General features: G+C 46.3%; 3 protein-coding genes across 6 annotated transcripts in view; 2 read left to right on the top strand and 1 right to left on the bottom strand.

Moving 5' to 3' along the window:
* ECPAS (Ecm29 proteasome adaptor and scaffold) overlaps positions 1 to 590 on the bottom strand; it is a 65248-nt gene extending 64658 nt beyond the window's left edge. For 3 of the 4 annotated variants that reach the window (XM_061455125.1, XM_061455127.1, XM_061455128.1), the window contains exon 1: positions 147 to 252. In XM_061455125.1, coding sequence (XP_061311109.1) covers positions 147 to 183 — 37 coding nt within the window. In that variant the 5' untranslated portion in view covers positions 184 to 252. Of the gene's footprint in view, positions 1 to 146; positions 253 to 540 lie in introns of those variants that run through there. The other variant, XM_061455126.1, reaches the window with a different exon arrangement.
* Positions 591 to 2719: 2129 nt separating this feature from the next.
* DNAJC25 (DnaJ heat shock protein family (Hsp40) member C25) lies at positions 2720 to 9372 on the top strand. Its single transcript, XM_061455118.1, has 4 exons — positions 2720 to 3067; positions 4582 to 4734; positions 6605 to 7075; positions 8061 to 9372. The coding sequence occupies exons 1-4, from the start codon at positions 2771 to 2773 to the stop codon at positions 8181 to 8183; spliced, it is 1044 nt and encodes a 347-aa protein (XP_061311102.1). The 5' UTR covers positions 2720 to 2770; the 3' UTR covers positions 8184 to 9372.
* Positions 9373 to 12303: 2931 nt separating this feature from the next.
* GNG10 (G protein subunit gamma 10) lies at positions 12304 to 17615 on the top strand. The gene is made up of 3 exons (XM_061455119.1): positions 12304 to 12435; positions 15484 to 15615; positions 17340 to 17615. The coding sequence occupies exons 1-2, from the start codon at positions 12355 to 12357 to the stop codon at positions 15607 to 15609; spliced, it is 207 nt and encodes a 68-aa protein (XP_061311103.1). The 5' UTR covers positions 12304 to 12354; the 3' UTR covers positions 15610 to 15615; positions 17340 to 17615.
* The last annotated feature ends 2282 nt before the right edge of the window (positions 17616 to 19897 follow it).

Raw genomic sequence — 19897 nt, 5'->3', positions numbered from 1 at the left:
TGAGCCGGGCCCCGGGCCCCGCCACAGCGGAGGCTTCGCCGAGGAGAGACCCCGGCCCTGCCCCGCACGCGCCCGCCCGGTGGGAACGGCGCCCGCCCGGTGGGAACGGCGCCCGCCCGGGAGCCCTCGGCACCTCAGCTACTTACTGAGCTCGTCTTGGGCCGCCGCGGCGGCCGCAGCCATGTTGCCAGCTGAGGAGGGGAAAAGGGAGGGAGGAAGGACAACGAGAGACGCGCTGCTGCAGTCCGGCCCTGGCCGCTCCCGCCCCTCTGCTCCACTCAGCACAGGCACCGGGCCCGCTCACTCCTCCTACTCCTCTCTACAGCTCACCCCGGCACAAACCGCCGCGAGGGACGGCGGGGCCGAACAGCGCCCGCCCTCCCGTCACCACCGCTTTATATTTAGAAGGAGCCACCGTCCCGGCCGCCCGCCCCCGCCGCGCACACGCACCGGCCCGCTGACCCCTCACCCCTACCCGCCCCGCCCGCGGCTCCCGGGGCGTCCCAAGGAAAGAAGCGACAGCAGCGCCAGCAGACTGACCCGAGTCCGCGCTGACCTCCATGACGGCCGCGATAGACCCCCGCGCTCTCCGCAGCTGCGGCGGAGGAAAACGGAGTGGGAGTCGAGGTCGGCGCAACTGCGCCCCCTATAGGCGCACGGTGCCACCTGCATACCGCGGCGGGCGGACCCGCCCACCGCCTGGCAGAGCTGGTATCCCCTCCGACAGCTCCGGAGCCAGCTTCTTCCGGTAGAGGGGAGCCCGGGTGGCACCGTGACAGATAATCGGGTTCTTCCTCAGCTTAAAAAAGTAACAAAACAAAACAAGACAAAAAAGGCAGAATTGGCCGTGAGCAAGTTTTGCTTTATTTGTTAAGCTCAGAATCTGAGGAATTGAACGTCAGCTTCCAACGCCGAGAGGCTGGGCTCTAAGAAACTGCACAGAGGTAGGATTATTTTGAGGAAGCAGATTTGGGACTCATCTGTCTCCCAGGGTTATGATGAACACTTATGAATAAGTGGCAGAGGAGGCCAGATGCGTAAGGTGCATACTCATTTCTAGCAAAATGGCCTGTGTTCTCTGAAGAGCTAGTTACATTTGTGGTGAATGTTCCCTGCATCAAGCTTGAGTGACCTTCCTTGGAGAGGTCTGTTGTCGAGGTGATGTCTTATGAGGAACGTCTGAGGGGACTGGGGTTGTTTAGTCTGTAGCAGAGAAGGTTCAGGGGGCACCTTATTGCTCTCTACAACTACCTGAAAGGAGGTTGTAGTGAGGTGGGGGTTGGTCTTTTCTCCCAAGTAACAAATGACAGGACAAGAGGTAATGGCCTCAAGCTGCACCAGGGGAGGTTTATGTTGGATATTAGGAAAGAAATCTTCACAGAGAGGGTGCTCAGGCATTGGAACAGGCTGCCTAGGGAAGTGGGGAAATCACCATCCTGGGAAGTGTTAAAAACCATGTAGATGAGGCCTGCAGTGACATGGTTTAGTGGTGGACTTCACAGTCCTGGGGTAATGGTTCGACTTGATAATCTTAAAGGTCTTTTCCAGCCTAGTTGGTTCTATGGTTCCTGCCGGAGACACTGTAGGCAGCTGTGGGGCCAAATGCCCGTTTTGAAGAATTTAATGCCCTTTCCTTTGCTGCCACTCCCAAAGGCAGTGCGCACACCCTGGACATAGCAGCAGGAGGTGTGTTCCCTGGCAGATATATGTCCTTTTGGGAAAGGGCTGACACCGAATCGCACTGACCTACCGTGGCATGGGTGGCAAAATGTGGGCTCACGGGAGTGTGCTCAAATAAAACATGTGCTCAGGGCGCATTCCATGAGATATTTCTGTGCCTGGGTTGGGGCAACCCCTGGTAACAACACAAGCTGGGGTATGAAAGCATTGAGAGTACCCCTGAGGAGAAGGACTTCAAGGTGCTGGTGGATGAGAGATTGGACATGAGCCAGCACTGTGCACTTGCAGCCCAGAAACCAACTGTGTCCTGGGCTGCATCAAAAGGAGCAGGTTGAAGGAGGTGATCCTGCCCCTCTACTGTGCTCTGGTGAGATGCTACCTGGATACTGCATTCGGTTCTGGAGTCCTCAGTACAGGAAAGACATGGACCTATTGGAGAGGGTCCAGAGAAGGGCCACAGAAATGATCAGAAGGCTGGAACACCTCTCATGTGAGGAAAGGCTGTGAGAATTGAGCTTGCTCAGCCTGGAGAAGAGAAGACTCTGGAGAGACCTGATTATGGCCTTTCAGTACATAGAAGGGGCCTATAAAAAAGATGAGGACAGACTTTTTAGCAAACAGGACAAGGGGTGATGGTTTTAAACTAAAAGAGGGAAGATTCAGGCTGGACGTGCGGAAAAAAAATTCTTTACAAGAAGCTTGGTAAGATGCTGGCACAGATTGCCCAGAGAGGTGGTGGATGCACCGTTCTTGAAAACATTCAACGCTAGGCTTGATGTGGTTCTGTGCAACTTGGTCTAGTTGAGGACGTCCCTTCTCACTGCAGGGGTTTGGACTAGATGACCTCTGAAGGTCCCTTCCTGCCCAAACTATTCTATGATGATCCATGAGATCCTCCCCCGCCCGAAGGACGAGCGGGACACGCGTTTTGGAAATCAGTAAGCACACCGCCGTGCCAAGCGCGGGCTCTGCCGCGACACCCGTCCTCACGGGCCCCCCGCGTGCCCCGCTCTGGCCCCGCCCATCCCCCGGCCGCGACACGCGCCTGCGCAAGGCTCGGGCCCCGCTGGCGCTCAGCGGCGGCAGCGAGATGGCGGCGGCGGGTGGCAGCGGGCCGGGGCGGCGGTGGCTGTTGTGCCTGTGGCTGTGCGCCGCGCTGCTGCCGCGGGCGGCGCGAGCGCTGACAGAGGGGCTCTACTGCGGGCGGCGCGTCTGCTACGAGGTGCTGGGCGTCAGCCGGCAGGCCAGCAAGGCAGAAATCGCCCGCGCCTACCGGCAGCTCGCCCGCAAGTACCATCCCGACCGGTACCGCGGGGACCCGGGCAGCGGCCCTCAGGCGGCGCACGAGAAGTTCCTCCTCATCGCCACCGCCTACGAGACCCTCAAGGTGAGAGAGCGGGACCGCCGCCGCGGCCGGAGCCGCTCCGGTAAGAGACAGCGCGGGGGACCGGCGGAGGGGCCGCCCCTGGGGCCGTGCGGGTGGCGCGGCGGCGGGCCGGGAAGCGGGGCGGGCGGCGGGCAGGCAGGGCGCCCGGCCCCGCTGCTGCCCGCGCCGCCGCTGCCCTCGGCGGGCCGGCTTCGGGAGAGCAGGCGGCGCCCAGGCGGGTAGGAGCGGGGTCGAGCGAGCCGCTCCGGGCCGGCTTCTTGTCTATCGCCCGCTGGTGCTTCAGTGTCCCGTCGTGGCTCACGGGAGCTCGCGCCTTCGCGGCAGGAGGCAAAAGCGAGCAATGGCATGTTGCGAGGAGAGAAAACGTGGCTTGTAAAAGCGATGAAAGGTGCGTAATCCCTTCCAAATTTTGCTCGGCGGCTGCGACTTATCTGCTGCATGTGTGTCTAAAGAGTACATCAGGAAAGACTCAAGCTTAAACATCGGGATCCTGCCAGACCTCGGCCACGCAGGTGTATCTCGTCCCTGGGGAGGATCAGTGCCTCCCGGGTTGACATCGCGGCAGGCTCTGCAGATTCGGTCTTGTGTTCCTTGTGTGGTCTTCGCCGGCTTGCTTCTTACCAGCACTCAGGGAGGAGGGGAAACCGAAAAACCTTCTTCATTAGCCAGTCCTAGAGTACAGGAGGGAGGGTACAGTTCTCTTGAAAATCCCGTTGTATTTAGAATTTGTTCTTTTGGAAATCCCTTTGTGTTTAGAATGAGCTGTCTGGGCTTTATCTTAAAGCTATACCTTTAAACAACAAAGTAACAGTGACCCGAATAGCTTATGGGATCTCTAAGGGGTGCTGGCACATTAGGGTGCAAAATGTGTGTGGCTTGGCAAAGACATAACATGGTAACGGAAGAAAGAAACGTGTTTTTAAGTCTGCAAGGGAGAAAAAAAAGGAAGTATTTTTTAAGGTAGGAAAGGAATACACTTGAGGCTGACAAAATTCAGTTTCTCATCTCTTAATTACATGGGTGAAAATGAGAAAAACTGCAAAAACGAGAACAATGAGGTTTTGAAACGGCCTTTCATTGGACAGATTCCACAGCCTTGTAAGCTAACTCTAGAAGATTTGCAAAACAATCTCTTAATAGGTTCTTTGTCTGAAAAATCTATTCCTGAGCAATATTTAAGAACTGTTGTCAATCTGGATTTCCCATTCTGAAATTAAGAATGCTTCCTATGAGGATTTCAGTTGCTTGTCTTTATTTCAGTATTAGATGTCTTCACGCAGTGCGTGCTTATGCATTTAAGACCACATATGTCAGATGTGTGTGGGCAGATGAATGCGAGAACAAATTAATTGAGAGTATGAGAAAAGGAAGATTTTCCTCTGTGCTTCATATTCCGTTGGACTATTGCCAGTTTTGTTGTAGCATGGTCATTAGTGAGATATAAAGCACAGCTATAAGAGAGTAAGCAAAAACAGGAACATGAACCTATACATGTTTTTCATCTCTTCCTGCAGGATGAAGAAACACGTAAAGATTATGACTACATGTTGGATCATCCTGAAGAGTATTACAGGCATTATTATCACTACTACAGCAGGAGATTGGCACCTAAAGTGGATGTCAGAATAGTGATTCTAGTTACAGTGTGTGCCATCTCTGTGTTTCAGGTAAAATTTCATGTTTACGTGACACTGCTCAGTGAGTTTCTGAAAGGGAAGTATCTGCAGCACTTGTAATGTGCCAGGTATTAAACAGTGTGCCCATTTCTATCTGCCGTGGTAAACTTCTCTGTGGTGTCCCTAACAAATCTAACTCAGATGTGCTCATCAAATTTTTGGCTCTCCTTGGTACTTTGGACAAAGAGATTATTTTAATCTAATGATGGGATATTTCACAGAGACAAATGCAGCAGTTCTGAAGAAGTTACGTAGTTCTTCATGGCAGGCTCGGAACAGCCTGTTCCTAAGCAGCATCAGGAATAGTGCTCCAAGTAAGTGTGTGTCAGTCTGTCAAGCTCCGTATGTATTTTTTTTTTTTTTTTTTTTAACAGACTAATTGGAAACTGAATTCAAGACTCAATTCAGATCATAGGTCTGAATATCAGGAGCTTAGTAATGTGTGACTCTTACACTGCCATGTATTTTAAACACTTCTTTGAAGTCAGGAGAGAAGTAAATTCAGCTCAGCAAAGTTTGCTCTGAAGGTGGTAGGTCCAAGGTCAATGAAACAGCCTTTCTTTTTTGTCCTGGTTTTGGCTGTTCTTATCTCAACCCACCTTTTTAACCTGTTTTACCTCTTTTACCCTTTTCCCCAAATTCTCCCCATCGCACTGCAAGGAGGCTTGTGGCTGTGTGGTATTTTGCTGCCAACTGGGGTTGAACCCAGTGGAAGGTCTATTCCTAGATGAGAAAACGTGTGCTGTCTGACAAATATTTAAGTGGAAGAAGATGCATAACTCTTTTCTTTAGCATCTGTTAGATTACTGGTTCAAAACGTCATTAAAAGTACCTAGAAAGTTTAAGAGATGAAGATACAGCTTATTCTGTGATGCAGGTAGCTCCCTTTTTAGTGGGATATGGGAATTTAAAACAAAAATGCATCAATCAGAATTTGAGAGCTTGGAATAACAAATTCCAGTGACATATGCAGCCAAATACTTAGTTTCTTTCCAGACTTACTTCCAGTGGCAGAGTTTCACTTCCCCTCTTACTTCTTGTTTTGGCTTTAAGTGGAGACATTTTCCTGCAGTCCAGCTGCAGATGATTGCAAATTCAGTGTAAATGGCTGTGTAAACTGTTTTGCCTCTCTCTTGCTTTCTAGTGTTTCTTCTTCTTGGCCCTTGTTAAGGTTGTATAATGTCTGTGTGTCTGCCCCTTGTCTTGGTGAATAGTGTGAAATGCTGCCCTTTTAAACAAGTTGCCTAGTAAGACATGTTCACCCCAGGCACTATATTTCTGGTTTGTTGTTTGGGTTGGTCTGGTTGGTTGATTGGTTTCCTGCATTGAAATTCAGAGGGTAGCTGGAGATCAGAGAGGGATGTTAAATCTTGTAAAGTGAATCCTGTCAGACTAATGGGATTGTGACATACTTAATCCATGCTTAATTAACTGTTTTAAATGAGTAGCAATTTTGTAATGAAATGTTCATGCACCACCGTCTTTATTTATAAATCCAAGGGGGCTTCTAAGAATGGCTGGCAAGCCTAGCATTACCCTTCAGGAGGTTGCCATCTCCTCATGAACAAAGCCAATCTGAACAAAGCCAGTGTGAACAGTCTCTCCTGTTCTTCCTCATCACTGTGTATTGCTGTGACATGTACATCTATACATCTATTTTCCGGGTGGTTTACTAAGTTTGGAGGAATAATTACAGCTTCTGTAACACTGCAGAAGTACTGTTACAATCAGTTTTTACTCTTGCTGCAATGCAATTTTGGTCAAAGGTCTATGACAGCAATTTCTTTTCCCCCTGGTAAAACTCCAAATAGGAATGTGTCTGTAAAAACCTGGTCTTACTTTCACTGTTCTTCAATTACAGTTCTTCAGTTGGTGGAATAGTTACAATGAAGCTATCAACTATCTAGCTACAGTGCCAAAATACCGTATACAAGCTACTGAGATTGCCAGGCAACAAGGTTTACTCAACAAGACTAAAGAAAAAGGCAAGAACAGGCGGTCTAAAGAAGAAATCCGTGAAGAAGAGGAAGAAATCATCAAAGACATTATTAAAAATAAAATAGATATAAAAGGCGGTTATCAGAAGCCCAAGATATATGATATCCTTCTGTTTCAGATCCTTCTTGCTCCTTTTTACTTGGGCAAATACATAGTTTGGAACTGTTGGTGGATTTACCGTTTCACTATTAAAGGGCAAGAGTATGGTGTGGAAGAGAAACTGTATATCATACGAAGGTACATGAAAATGTCTGAGTCTCAGTTTGACAGTCTAGAAGATAATCAAAAAGAGACCTTCCTTGAACGGCAACTGTGGATACGAGAAAACTATGAGGTGGGTAGCTCTGCTGGAAAAGCAAGTGTTAGTTTTCCAGTGCTCCCAGAGTACGAACAGCTGGTTTTGTGCAGGTGTTTTTTCTGAATCAGCCACCTGCTGGCTCTTGCATGACTGGAAATGGAGAATAATCATGCTTTATTCTCTTTCTCTCATAATACCTGTGCTCCCATGTGCCACTACTATGTCCTTACTTGAAACTTACTCACGTGTTTTCTAGGGTGAAAAATATGCTTAGGTGTTTCACCCCAAAAGCTTCTCAGTTCTTGATCATTGGAGATGCCTATCTGCACATTGATTCAGTTTTCCAGTCTCCTTTTAGAATGGAAAAGACTTAAGAATTCAATACATGGTACATCATGGAGCTCCACGATACTTTTCCCCCCCACTCTGTTACTTTCCTAATAGTTCTTAAAACTGCTGTGATCACTGAACACTGAGCTTGTGTATTTATAAATTCATCTATAATATTTTTTTAAATCTTGTTCATGTATAGCAGAGCATGAAGTTTAATTCCCTTCCAGGAAGAAGTCAGATGACACCAAGATGACATAAACCTGTATGGTATTGAGATTTACACTGGCTATATCTACACTAACTGCCTTCCAGAATAACAACAGATGCTGTTGCTTTTTTTAGGTACTCAACTTTGCTGGTAATTGTAGATTTCATTAAAATGAGAGAATTTCTCGACAGAATGTAATTACTTATCCTTTGATGCTGCCAATACTTAATGCAGAAATATTAACTTAGTTGTTGAGAAACTCAACTAGGAATAAAGTTCCATAGCAGTATTCTATCCAGATTCTGGTAGGCTGAAGGTACTCCTATAGTTTGTGTTGGCCAACATCTGCTTCTGTGTTGCAATTCAGTCTTGTGTAAAAACACTAAGCTAGCAAATGGTTGAACTACAAACACACTCACCCCTTGAGGTTCACGTAAGCTGTTTCTTCAGCTTTACTAAAACCTGTTATCTGTCTCTCAGGTCTACAAACAAGAACAAGAGGAGGAGCTAAAGAAGAAGATGGCCATGGATCCCCGATGGAAGAGGTACCGGCGGTGGATGAAAAATGAAGGACCTGGAAGACTGACTTTTATTGATGATTGAAAGTTGCTGAACAAAATATGTGCTAATGTTGAAAGTGATGTACAAAACTTCACTACATCGTTCAGAGTTTTGACTGCTGTGGCTCAGCAGTGATCTAAAACTCAGGAATTGTTAAATCAGGCTGAAACATAATACAGGTTTATGATTTTTATAAATCAGACCTATTAAACAGGCTCAGCTCAATGTATATTTGCCATTTACTTGGGGATCTCAGTGTGGAATTGATTATTCCAAACAATATGTCTTCTGTATATATTTCATATTCATGATCAGTGGAACTGTAACTTTAGTCTTTCTCAAAATGCTTCTAGATCAGTCCTTGCAAGTCCTGTTCTTACTCTTTAAACTGAAGGATTCCTGCAAACAGACACTGGAAATGCTTACAAAGGATTCTGAAGCAAGGGCCATTTTCATAGAACCATACAATAGTTAGGGTTGGAAAGGACCTCAAGATCATCTAGTTCCATCACCCCTGCCATGGGCAGGAACACCTCACACTAAACCATGTCACCCAAGGCTCTGCCCAGCCTGGCTTTGAACACTGCCAGGGATGGAGCTTTCACAACTTCCGTAGGCAGCCCATTCCAGTGCCTCACCACCCTTACAGTAAAGAACTTCTTCCTTATATCCAATCTAAACTTCCCCTGTATAAGTTTGAACCCGTTACCTCTTGTCCTATCACTACAGTCCCTAATGAATAGTCCCTCCCCAGTATCCTTATAGGCCCCCTTCAGATACTGGAAGGCTGCTATGAGGTCTCTTAGAAATTATTGCTCTCTCTTTCTCCCTACATTTAAAGCTGATTTCTAAGGTGCCAAATTGTTTTTTGATGTAGACAATATGGGGATTATACCAGACTACTTTTGCTATTCCTGTTCCGGTTGGAAAGGAATTTTATTTTTTGTGGGAATAAATGATGCATGATTGATCATGATTGTGATGCAGACAAGCCTTAATTCTTTGTTCTACAGAGTGATTCATGATATAGTATGCTTAGATCTTTTGCGCCTGTTTTTTCATCTTCTCATTTGATTATACCTGCTTGTTCAGAACAAGTATACCAGTGAATATTAGTCTACTAAATGTGACATTTCTTTCACCAAAGTATTGGTAAAAGGGAAGATGACCCTTTTGTTTAAAAGGGCAATTTTGATGCCTTATGTAAATAAAAGTTTATATAATATATGTACTGAATTTGTTTTCAGATCTAAAGTATTCTTTATCTATTCTGGTCAGAACTCAAGAGTACTTAGAATAAATAATGTACAACAGTATGCTGTTGTTTCCTCTGTAACTCAGCCCAGATCTGTTTCCATGATTTGCTTGTAAAAAAATTCTGTTGCCGTATTACTGTTCGAGAATTTTACTGGGGAAGGGGCAGGTGGGTGCCATAACCATACTGGGCTTTTCCTGTTCTTTATCACATCTATAAAAGCAAGTTCTTCAGAAGTGTTTCTACTGAAAATGGTGCTAAGTTAGCTGGCTTCTGTGAAGATCATTTCTGGGAGATCAGCTCTTGAACTTGCTACTCCTGCCAAAGCCTGTAATAGCTAAAAGTTTTCAAATCCTTATTGATTAATTCTTGAAGCAAGTTGTTTCTGGTTCTGCAAAGGTGATTTGCTCTCATTCTTTGAGGAAGAGTTTCTGTCTTCCATGCCTCTTTTGCTAGTTGAGCTTTCACTATTTCTTGGAATGTCAGATCAGTTTTCTGTTTAAAATTTTCAAAAGCATGTTGGAAGTATTAGGCTAAATGGCTAGCTTGTGTATGCATTAGTAAAATTGGAGAGGAACGTAGATTTGTCCTTCAGCTTTGCTGCACATACTGTAGCTGTGTTACTCACTTTGTATTTTAATTGTCTATATTTAAATCCAAAATTCAAATACCTGTTAAAAAAGGTATCCAGAATAAGCTGTGCTTGCTTTCATGAAGTGACCATGGGGACACTGTAAAGATGTTCATGGAGTAAGAGACCTTCACGGCTTCATCCCCCAAACCCGAATCGGCCGCCTGTGAGAGTGGAAGGGGGAAGATTAAGTTGCTGTGATAGAAACAAAGAAAATAAATGGTGTTGATTAGTAGGTAAAACAGTTATATCTGGAAAAGAACCAGGCAAGTCATGCAAGAGGGTCTAAACCTGTGGCCACAGTTTCACAGGCTTCACTACTCTTGCCTTTGTGCCTCATTTTGCTCCATTCCTTCCCTTCTAAGCCAAGTGTTTGGGTTATGCAGATAAGTAGTTAAAGCAGAGATCTGTTTTCTCTCCTTGCTGATGTTAGTTGTAATCAAGATTTATTTTCCTGACCTGACACCACAGTGGGAAATGGGTGCGTTGGAGGGGCTGTATGGCCCACTGGAAATGAGCCATCCTGCAGGCTCAGCTTGGAGTTCCCTTTTCTTGATGTATAGCCCTTTGAAAATACCCAGATGCAGACATAAATTCATGGGTTGCAGCAAAAATTTACAGGGCGGTGACACTGCAGTCACATCTCTATGATGAATGATAGAGAAAAACCCATGTGTCTTTACAAACCTGTCAGTGTTGAGTGACACTCATTAGCTCAGGTCACTGATGGTTTCTAGCCTAACACCTCACTGTAGTTCTAAATGATGCCTGTCTTCTGGGCATAAGTTTTCAGGCCCTATTTTATCCTGGAATAAAGTTGACAAAGCAATTACATGCACATGGAAAAAAACCCAAATAAAGCAGAAATGAGGCTGCTGAGGATTACTCTACCTCGTAAAGCCAGCATAGATTGAGATGACTTCAGGGAGAAGTCTTTGCATGAGCAAGTGTTGCTGGTACTGGGTAGCAGTGTGGCGAGGCTATAGAGTCTTGGAGAAGAACCACTTTACGTCCTAAATCTACTACAGTCTACTGTTTTCAAAGAGTTGTGTCTGTTGTGCAGCATGTATTTATTTCCAAATTCATAGTGTATGTAAGGTGAAACATACATTTCACTCGGTATGCAAAAGGTATTCAGAGCCAAGGCCTTTCAAACTGAGGCTTTGCATGAGGCTCAAGCATGTCTATGGTTGGTAATCCCTACGTTCAGAGCAATCTTTTGAGGGTTTGATCTTTATTCCACCAACTTTTTAACAGGCCAGCAAGCTCTGATGGCTGGCAAATGCCCTTCAGAAAGTTAAGGGACTCATTGGTGGCCACAACTGAAATGATGATGAATGGTGCAGATGGGGATGAAGCTATGTTGCAAGCAGTTTTAGCCTACTGGCTGCCTGTATGCAAAGTGGGCTTCTCTTTGCAGGGTTAGATCTTTGAATGAGATTTAGAACTCCTTTTTCTCTCTTTCCTCCCCTCCCTTTTCCTTTTTCCCCCTTTTTTCCTCTATTTTTGCACCTTCCTCCCCTTTTTTGCTTTTTTGTCCCTTTTCCCCTTCCTCCTTTCTTGTTTTTTTTCTTCCTTTCCCCTTCCTCCCTTTTTGCTTTTTTTCTCTCTTTTTTCCCTGCATATTTTGCCTCTTTTCCCCCTTTTTTTTTCAGTTTTCCCCTTCTCCTCCTTTTCCTTTTTTTTCTTTCCCCCTTTCCCCTTTTTTTCATTTTTGCCTCCTTTTTCTTCTTTTTCCTTGCTCCTTCTTCCCCCCTTTTCCCCACTTGTCTTTTTGCCCTTCCCCTTTTTTGTAGTGTTTTTTCTCCCTTCCCCTTTTTTGTAGGTTCTTTTCTCCCTTCCCCTTTTTTGTAGTTTTTTTTTTCTCCCTTCCCCCCTTTTTTCCTTCCTTTTCCTCCGCTTTTTTGCCCCTTTTTTGTTTTTCCTGCCTTGTCCTCTCGTCCCCTTTTTCTCCTTTCCCCTCTTTTCCCTTTTTTTCGTCTTTCTTTACCCCCTTTTTCCCCCCTTCCCCGTTTCCCCTCTTTTCCCCTATTTTTTCCCCTCCCCCTTTTCGTCCCTGGTTTGTTTATTTTCTCCGTCCTCTCCTGTTTAACCAAAACGCTTTCCTACCCCCGGGGCACGCGGTTCCGCAGCCGAGGCCGCCGCCAGGCGCCGCAATTCGGTCGGGCCGGGACTCGCCAGCCGGGGCCGACCCGGCGGGACTGAGGGCGGAGCGGAGCGGGCCCGGCCCGGCCCTGCCCGGTCCCTCCCCTTAGCGGCTCGGCGGCTGCGGGGGGAGCCGAGCCGAGCTGCTTGCTTCTGTCCGTGCATCCTCCCGCGGTCCGGCCATGTCTTCGGGAGGCAGCCTGAGCACCATGCAGCGGCTGGTGGAGCAGCTGAAGCTGGAGGCGGGCGTGGAGAGGATCAAGGTGAGGCGGGGAGCGGCTCACCCGGGGACCAGCAGCTCCTGCCGCTGTCTGCCCGCGCCGCCGCCCTGGGGGCGAGTCGGGGGGAAGGGGCCGAGGGGTGCGTGTGTCCAGGTCGCGGGTACGGGTGGAAGGAGCTGCGGGGAGAGACGCGGCAGCACCGCGTTAATTCCGCACAAGAAGCTAGAGTCTGGAGCAGCTCCTCAGCCCGAGGGGCTTGCGGGGGAGGCGGTGTGATCTGCGCACCCGACAGGCCTGGGAGCGCAGGCGGGCTCGTACGCACGCACGCACGCACGCATAGACTCTCCTGCCTAAGGATTTCCAAAGACAGGCTAGCAAGGCGCTCCCGTCATCTGCCACCTCCTAAGGCTTGGCTTCGTGGGGTCTGTTTGGCGGATTTTTGTTGTTTATTTTGCTTGTGGGTTTTTGGTTGGTTGGTTACTCGGTTGGGGGTTATCTTGTTCGTTTGTCTTTTGTTGGTTTTTTTTCCCCGTCAGCCCAAAGTCACTCATGCAAATTCACACCACGTCCAAGACAGCTCTGGGTTCTGAGCGGGCTGGGGGGGAAGGAGAGGGGTGTTCGCAACCACTTTGCAGAAAGGATTCTTTCCAGCGAGGCACAACATCCAACACAGGCTGTGAAGGGATTGAAGGTCAAACTAATTTGTATCCTGCACTTCCTTCATCGCCTCCATGCATTCGCCATTTTCCGCTGGCCAGTCACAAACATCAGCTTCCTCAGTCTGACGACAGTGGCCGTCTGTTGACCTGCGGGAGCTTAGTTAATTGATTTAAAAAATAACTCGGAACCCCCTTTCCCACTGTTACTGTCCTGGGCTGCTGAAAACTTGAAGTTCCCATTGCAAGGTGAAACCGCTTGTCTTTTGGACATTATCCCAATCAGTTCATTGTTGTTGCTAAATTCTATGAGCAACTATTGAGTCGTCAGATGTTTGATTGGCTGAAAGTGACTGTAGTTCACCGATGCAGTGACCTGTGGAAATCTGTGAGAACAGCACAAGGCAGAGCAAATGTGTAGGCTCTCATGGCAAGAAGGACATTGTCTAACACAGGAGTGATTGACGAAACGTTTCTGTTGCTTTACACTGCCAGCAGTAACCTGGATCTCTGCTCCTGCTCATTTTTAGGCATATACCCCCTCACTGCTTTCTGTGTGGGCAGGGAGGGTATATAAAAATATAGTGTGTAGTTTATTGGACGTTACTTTGTGGCAGTAACATTCTGGAGCTGGATTTCTCAAATATGAATCTCACACTTGCTATGGGTTTGCTTTTATTCTGAGGAGCCTTGGCCTTGGTGAGACCACGCAGCCATGTGCACAGCAGTCTCCTTCCAGGTCTGCTGCTCCAGGATCCTCTTCATGTCTTTTGCACAAGTGAAATGATGCACAATTAAAACTATGTCTTACGCAAAGTGTTATCTTGGTTTCTTGACATTCTGTGTAAAACCAGCAGGGGGTATATTCAGCTGGTGAAGGGCCACTTGGATCACGTTTAGCAGATGCTGAGACAGGAGAAAATGTTTGGCTCCTGTGAACGGACAATGTGTTTTCAGACGGAAGCTGGGTATGAAAGGGTTTTTTAAAATACATCCCATAGCACAGAGACGCAGTGACTATTCTGTTTGCGCTGCCAGCTAAAAGACCAGACAGGAAGAGCGTTTCCAGAAAGAGGAAACCAGGTGGGAAAGAAGTACCCCCACACATCTTGGAGGCTTCTGCAGGGAGCGTGTTCACCCATGATGAAATACATCAGAAACCCTCATACTTTCTTTGCATGCATTTCCGTAAGAATGCTATAGGGGCATAGGTAGGGCTACGAGTAGGCAGATCTGTCCTAGAACAACAGTTTGCTGCTGTATGGATAATCCTCACAGGGATGCCAAACCTCAGGTTTGTGTCTTTGCAGGAGCACCAGGATATGCATAGCTCAGTGTGTCTTGCAGAGTTGGGCAGCAAAGTGCAAGGAGGCACAGTGAGGAACTGCTAACTCTGCTATGCTCACAGGGCAAGCCGTGCCCCGAACGAATGCTCACCTTCCCAGGAAAAAGCCCCATGCAGCCTTGGCCTGATAAGGCAAGCAGCATCTCTGCCTAGTAGCCATGTGGTCCATAGGTACCAGCAAGGGGTCAGTGCTGTGGCCAAGGGAAGGGTACTAATGCTGTGTGGGTTGAAGGGGCTGGGCAGAACACAGAGACCTTTGCATCCTCCAGAAAGAGGTTCTCTCTCTCAGTGGACAAAGCCCATTGACTAGCAGGGATCCCCTTGCTGCCGGTACTTCTGCCTGTGCTCCAAGAGTACAAAAGAACTTGGGAGGCTGTGGAGAAATGCTTCTCTTAACAACTCCCTGGAATGCTGACAGCCAGTTACCAGGATGAGTATCCTGGAGGAGACTTGGGAGGCAGTGAACAGGAAAGCAGCAAAATAGCAAATGAAAGCATGTGCTGGGACAGATTTTCTCACATGCTTCCAGACATTCTAAGAACCAAAATCCCATCTGGGTTCCTGGGCTTGTTCCACAGCGCTGGACTGTGCTCTCTGGGGCCAGAATGGATTTGAAGCTCTCACTTCATTGCCAGCGGAAGGTGGCAATTTGGATTTTAGAAATTTTTCATCTTTTCGCTTTCATTCCTTCTTATGCTCTGTGTTGTTAACAGTTTGGGAATGAAAACCCTTTCAATAAATTAACTCAGGACATATGAGTTCAAATATAAACCTGTAAACAGTACAGTAGCTTAGAAAACATTGTGGTCACAGCCCTGTGCATTTTAATGAGGACAGATTGCATTGCACTTTCACCTCTGTCCTCTACACTGCTCTGGCTCATCAAATGGCAAGTATTTCATGTGTGTTTATTTGGAGCTTTGTAAATGTGCATCTGTGCTGATGTATTTGCTGGTTTAGAATCCAAGAGCTGGCTTGGCTGCTCTCCAGCTCTGTTTGGTAATGGCTGTTCAAGAGGAAATGCCTAATAGATGCTTGTGAATGAATTAGTTTCCTCTCTGGATTTGTTTCTCTTTTCCCTTTACGCAGGTCTCTCAGGCAGCTGCAGAACTCCAGCAGTACTGTATGCAAAATGCCTGCAAAGATGCTTTGCTTGTTGGGGTTCCTGCGGGGAGCAATCCCTTTCGAGAACCCCGATCCTGCACTCTACTCTGAAATCAGGTAATAAAGTCACAGCTACCACAACAACAACTCAGATTTGAAACCCAAGCCCTCAGAAGGACAAGGGCATGTGATGGTAATTGTTTTAATATCAAGTTCTGAGTAGCCAAGTGTCATCACTTCACTGCTACTCTACAAATTGTTTTCTCTTCCTATGAGGTGTGACAATGGAAGCATGTCTCTTTCCTACAGCTCTTTCTAGAGGTGTTTTGTTTATAAGTTGGGGTTTGTTTTTTTTTGATCTGTTTTTCTGCTTGAGCAGCTCTAGGGTCTTTAGCAGCAGCCAAAATAATATAGCTGCCCCTGACATGCTGACACAGCCAGATGTACAAGCCAGTCACATACTCATCTTGAAGAAGACAAAGCCGTGACAGATGCATGTATTCTGATGACTAACTTGCAGCTTAAGCCAGAACCTTGTTAAAATACATGCTGTCTTCAAAGTCATGCTGCAGTTCATTTGGCTGTGTTCTTGGGCTCTTTCTGTTGTTACTGAACAACTGTATACTGGTACAGCACCAAAAGTGGTGGAAGCCAAGAGGAGCTGAAGCAATCTGTAATCACATGCTTTGTAACCTTTTTCAGCACAGGTCTGAAGGATGAGATACTCCCTAAACTTTGCCTGCCTTAGCACTCTGCACTGCTTGTAGCTGTGGAACACTGGCCAGCTGGATGGGTGACTGTCCAGCATTGGCAATTCTTTGGGATCCAGTTTGGTGATTCCCACTGTTGTCTCTCCCATGTGTACCTGTGATTGCAGCAGGAGGAAGGGAGGCCATGTGTGCTTGTAGTCTTAGGCAGGATGATGCCAAACTTTTGTTGGAAAAACTTACTTCTTGTGCATGACAAACAAAGGTGGAAGTAGGATGGTCAGAAAGGGTTACTTTTCAAAATTAAAAATAAAATAGTTCCTGATAGCTGAGAAAACTACAGGGAGAGAAAGAACCACTGAATTCTGTTATTTCTTTGAGAGCACTATCAAAATGAAAATGAATGGGGTTTTACAAGCAGAAATTTAAACTGGAATGTGAAGTACTTACAGAATCTCCCCCTTCCTGCTGCCAGGGTTCCTGAGATTGCATCTGCGCTTGTGCCTCATCAGTAGTGTGCTTTGATTGTTGCTACATAGGTTTGACAACACAGGACTGAACCTGAAAGGGAAGAAAACTGAGCATGAGGTGGTCTTCTGGAAAAACTTGGGCTGGGGGTGAAGCACCAGCAGAGTATTTTCTTAACTTAGGTGCTACCCTTAATTCTTCCTGCAAATAAGATGAAATTGGCATGACTGTTGCATGTGTTATTGTGCTATCAAAGCAGCCTTTTGCTTCTTATTTTTTGTGTCTCTCTGTGTGTATAGGTGTATTTCTAGGATTCAAGTTTGATTGCATCATCCAGACAGGATACAAAATACTTTCTCAAACAAGTTGGATGGTAAATTTGTGATACTTCTAGAAAAGCTCAGGCCAGGATGTCATTTAGTAGCCTTTTGATGATAGAGCAGTTATCTAGTTTTTTATTTAGTTACCTTAGGATCAAAAACAATGAAACCAAAGTCAAAAACCCAACTAAAAAATATTTAGAAGTATTCAGGATGTCAATACTCAACAAAGAAAAGGGTTATTCAGTTTTTCTCAGTGCAAAGGAGCTTTTGTGGTATAATTTGTAAGAGAAATTTGTCAGCTTGGAAAACAGCATTTTTAATGGATTTACTTTTCCTGTTACAGGGAAGGTCATCAGAGAGTTGCCTTCAAGCATGACATGCTTAACAACTGCCTTTCTTTCACAAGAAGAATCTCTCTCTCTGTGTCCTAACTTGTGTGTCTAAACCAGTTTCCTAAATATTCATCTGTTTGTTTTCTTGTGTATCCGAACTTCAGTCTTTTGCTTATGTTCATAAAGTTTTCTAATGTAACTGTTACTCTTTTCAGAATTGTCACAATTGTTGCTACGCTGTGCTAACTATACAAATACTACTTGAGAAGTTTACATTTTAGAAAAGACATGGATTTTTACTAAATTACTATCTTGGTAAACTATTACACTGGAATGAGAATAGAAACTATTTGGGATTTGCTTCTTTTTCTCCCCCCCAATAAAACTTTCAAAAAGTGAAAAAGTATAAAACTAAAAGCTGTTAGTACTGAACTCATGTTCTCAGTGGAATTTTGTTTCTATTAGTAAACTGGAACCACCTACAGTTCTTTTTCAGGTGCATCTAAGTCCATAAATGACACATATTAGAAACTGCTGGACACAGTGTGTAGCACAGGCTTGATTCCTAAGGCCTTTTCTTACAAGAAAAGAAAAGGATTTCTTACAAGACCTCTAATCTGTAACACTCTCCGAATTAGTATTAGTAAAGGTACTGTTGTAGTGGAATATCCTTGATATGTATAAATTGTGACCAAACAGACACTAAAAATCTGTGAACACCCAAAAATAGTTGTACATGTAATTGTCAAGGTTTACAACACGCAAAAATACTAAAATGTGCTTGGTCATTTGCCTTCATTTTTTTTATAGAGCACTTTTAAAAGGACAACTAACTTTTTTAATAGTTTTGTAATGTTGTCTACTTTCTATTGTTTGTATTAATCTTTTCGAAGTTTGGAAATAAAATTCCTTTCCCTACTTTCCCAGGCTTTGAACTCATTGTTTAATTGTAACAAAGAGAAGATATTGTAAGGAAGAGGATACTTTGATTCTGCAGTGGGAGGGGAGGCCTCAAGCTATTTGGCAAAAGGTTTTCATGCTTGCTGTCCTGCCGGAAGCCTGCACAGAGCTGGTCAGACACTCAGATCGAGGTCAAAATGTTCCAAGTCGGGGAGGGTGTAGAGGGATGAGAATATGCATTAAATGCCTGCTAACAGCCATCAGATGGCTGCTGGCCACTCCCTCCCATGCAAGCCCTTCATATTTCTTTCACCTCCCACAGTGAAACCTTCTCCCTGTCCCCACATCTGTTTCTCTGTCCAGGCTCCCTTGCAGCATACACTTCCCTGTTTAGTGTCCTCGCTTGAAGCTTGGGCTCTGGAGTGGCTGCTGAGCTGGCATAACAAACTGCCAAATTACAGTGTGCACAAGAAAGCAGCTGCTGCCACCCAGCTACATGACTGCTGTCTCTTGGTTGCCATGCCCAGCCCCATGCGGTACCTTTCAGTTGGAGCACCACGCTGGAGGAGCAGCACTGAGTATTCTGCAGGTCCTGACTGCATCCACATCCTGCACCAGCAAGGGGAGAAACACCATGCATCAGCTGTGAAATGGACTAGGAGCACTCCCCTGTGGTGTACCAGCGAGTGGGGTGGTTATTCTGCAGTCTCAGGAGGAAAACACATTCCAGTCTCTTCAGAGCGGTGTGCTCCTTTACTCAGCTTGATTTGAGTTGCAGGGTACAAGCAGGGAGATGGATGATAGCAATGCCACCTCTGCCCTCCCAAGGCATGGTCTGTGACAAAAGCCAGGTGTCAGACTGAGCTCCACAGCAGGGTTAGTTGGTGTTGAGGCTCTTGGGTTCCTGTTGGGAGTCAGTTTTACAAAGCATGCCACTGCTGGTGATGTTGTGTTGACGGAATGGAGCAGCTTGTGTTTTATCAGCTCAGCTTTTGCAGGTCCCTTTTTTCACTTGCAGGAACCTGACAAACAAGTCTGAGCAGCGGTCTGCTGCAGGCAGAACAGGGTCTCTCTTGCCTCACCAATAGGACAATGTCTCATCTCCAGCTACAGTTATGTTTGCACTCTTCTTTGCAAAACTGACAGCTGGGGTGGTTTGGACAGGGACAAGCATCGCATTTTGCTGCCCCTGCTTTAATAGATGCCACCTACAGTGGGATGGGCAGCTCTGAACATGTAACAATGTCTTGGCTTTCTTTCCCAAAGACCATCCAAGGGGGCTGCCTGCTTAGGTTTTAACACTCCACACAGCACACAGGAGGCCTTCATACCAGGTTTCATGGCAGCAGGTCCCACAGGATGCCCACAATAAAGCACATCAAGTGAGCGCACACTGTGCACCAAGTGCCTCACATGAGACACAAGGCTCCCTTTGCCACCACCACCTCTCATAGTTCCTCAGCTCAGCTCTCTCCCACCTACAGCTGCCATCTGCCTCATCACTGAGCAGTTTACAAATCTGATCCAAGAACTGAGTGTCCTTCCCCACTGACGGAGGACTGGTAGTTAGGAGGTAGTTACTTCCTACTTATTTTTAGTTATAGATGATCTGGGGGAGAAGGGAAGTGCATTTTTACAGTGCAGTAATCCTCCACATTAAACAGGTGGG

This window comes from Pezoporus flaviventris, unplaced genomic scaffold, assembly GCF_033815535.1.
Source record: "Pezoporus flaviventris isolate CSIRO_AGI_PZ_B2104156 unplaced genomic scaffold, CSIRO_AGI_Pfla_v1 ptg000018l, whole genome shotgun sequence".
In the NCBI taxonomy this organism is placed as follows: Eukaryota; Metazoa; Chordata; class Aves; order Psittaciformes; family Psittacidae; genus Pezoporus; species Pezoporus flaviventris.
This window is presented reverse-complemented; position numbering and strand designations above follow the sequence as displayed.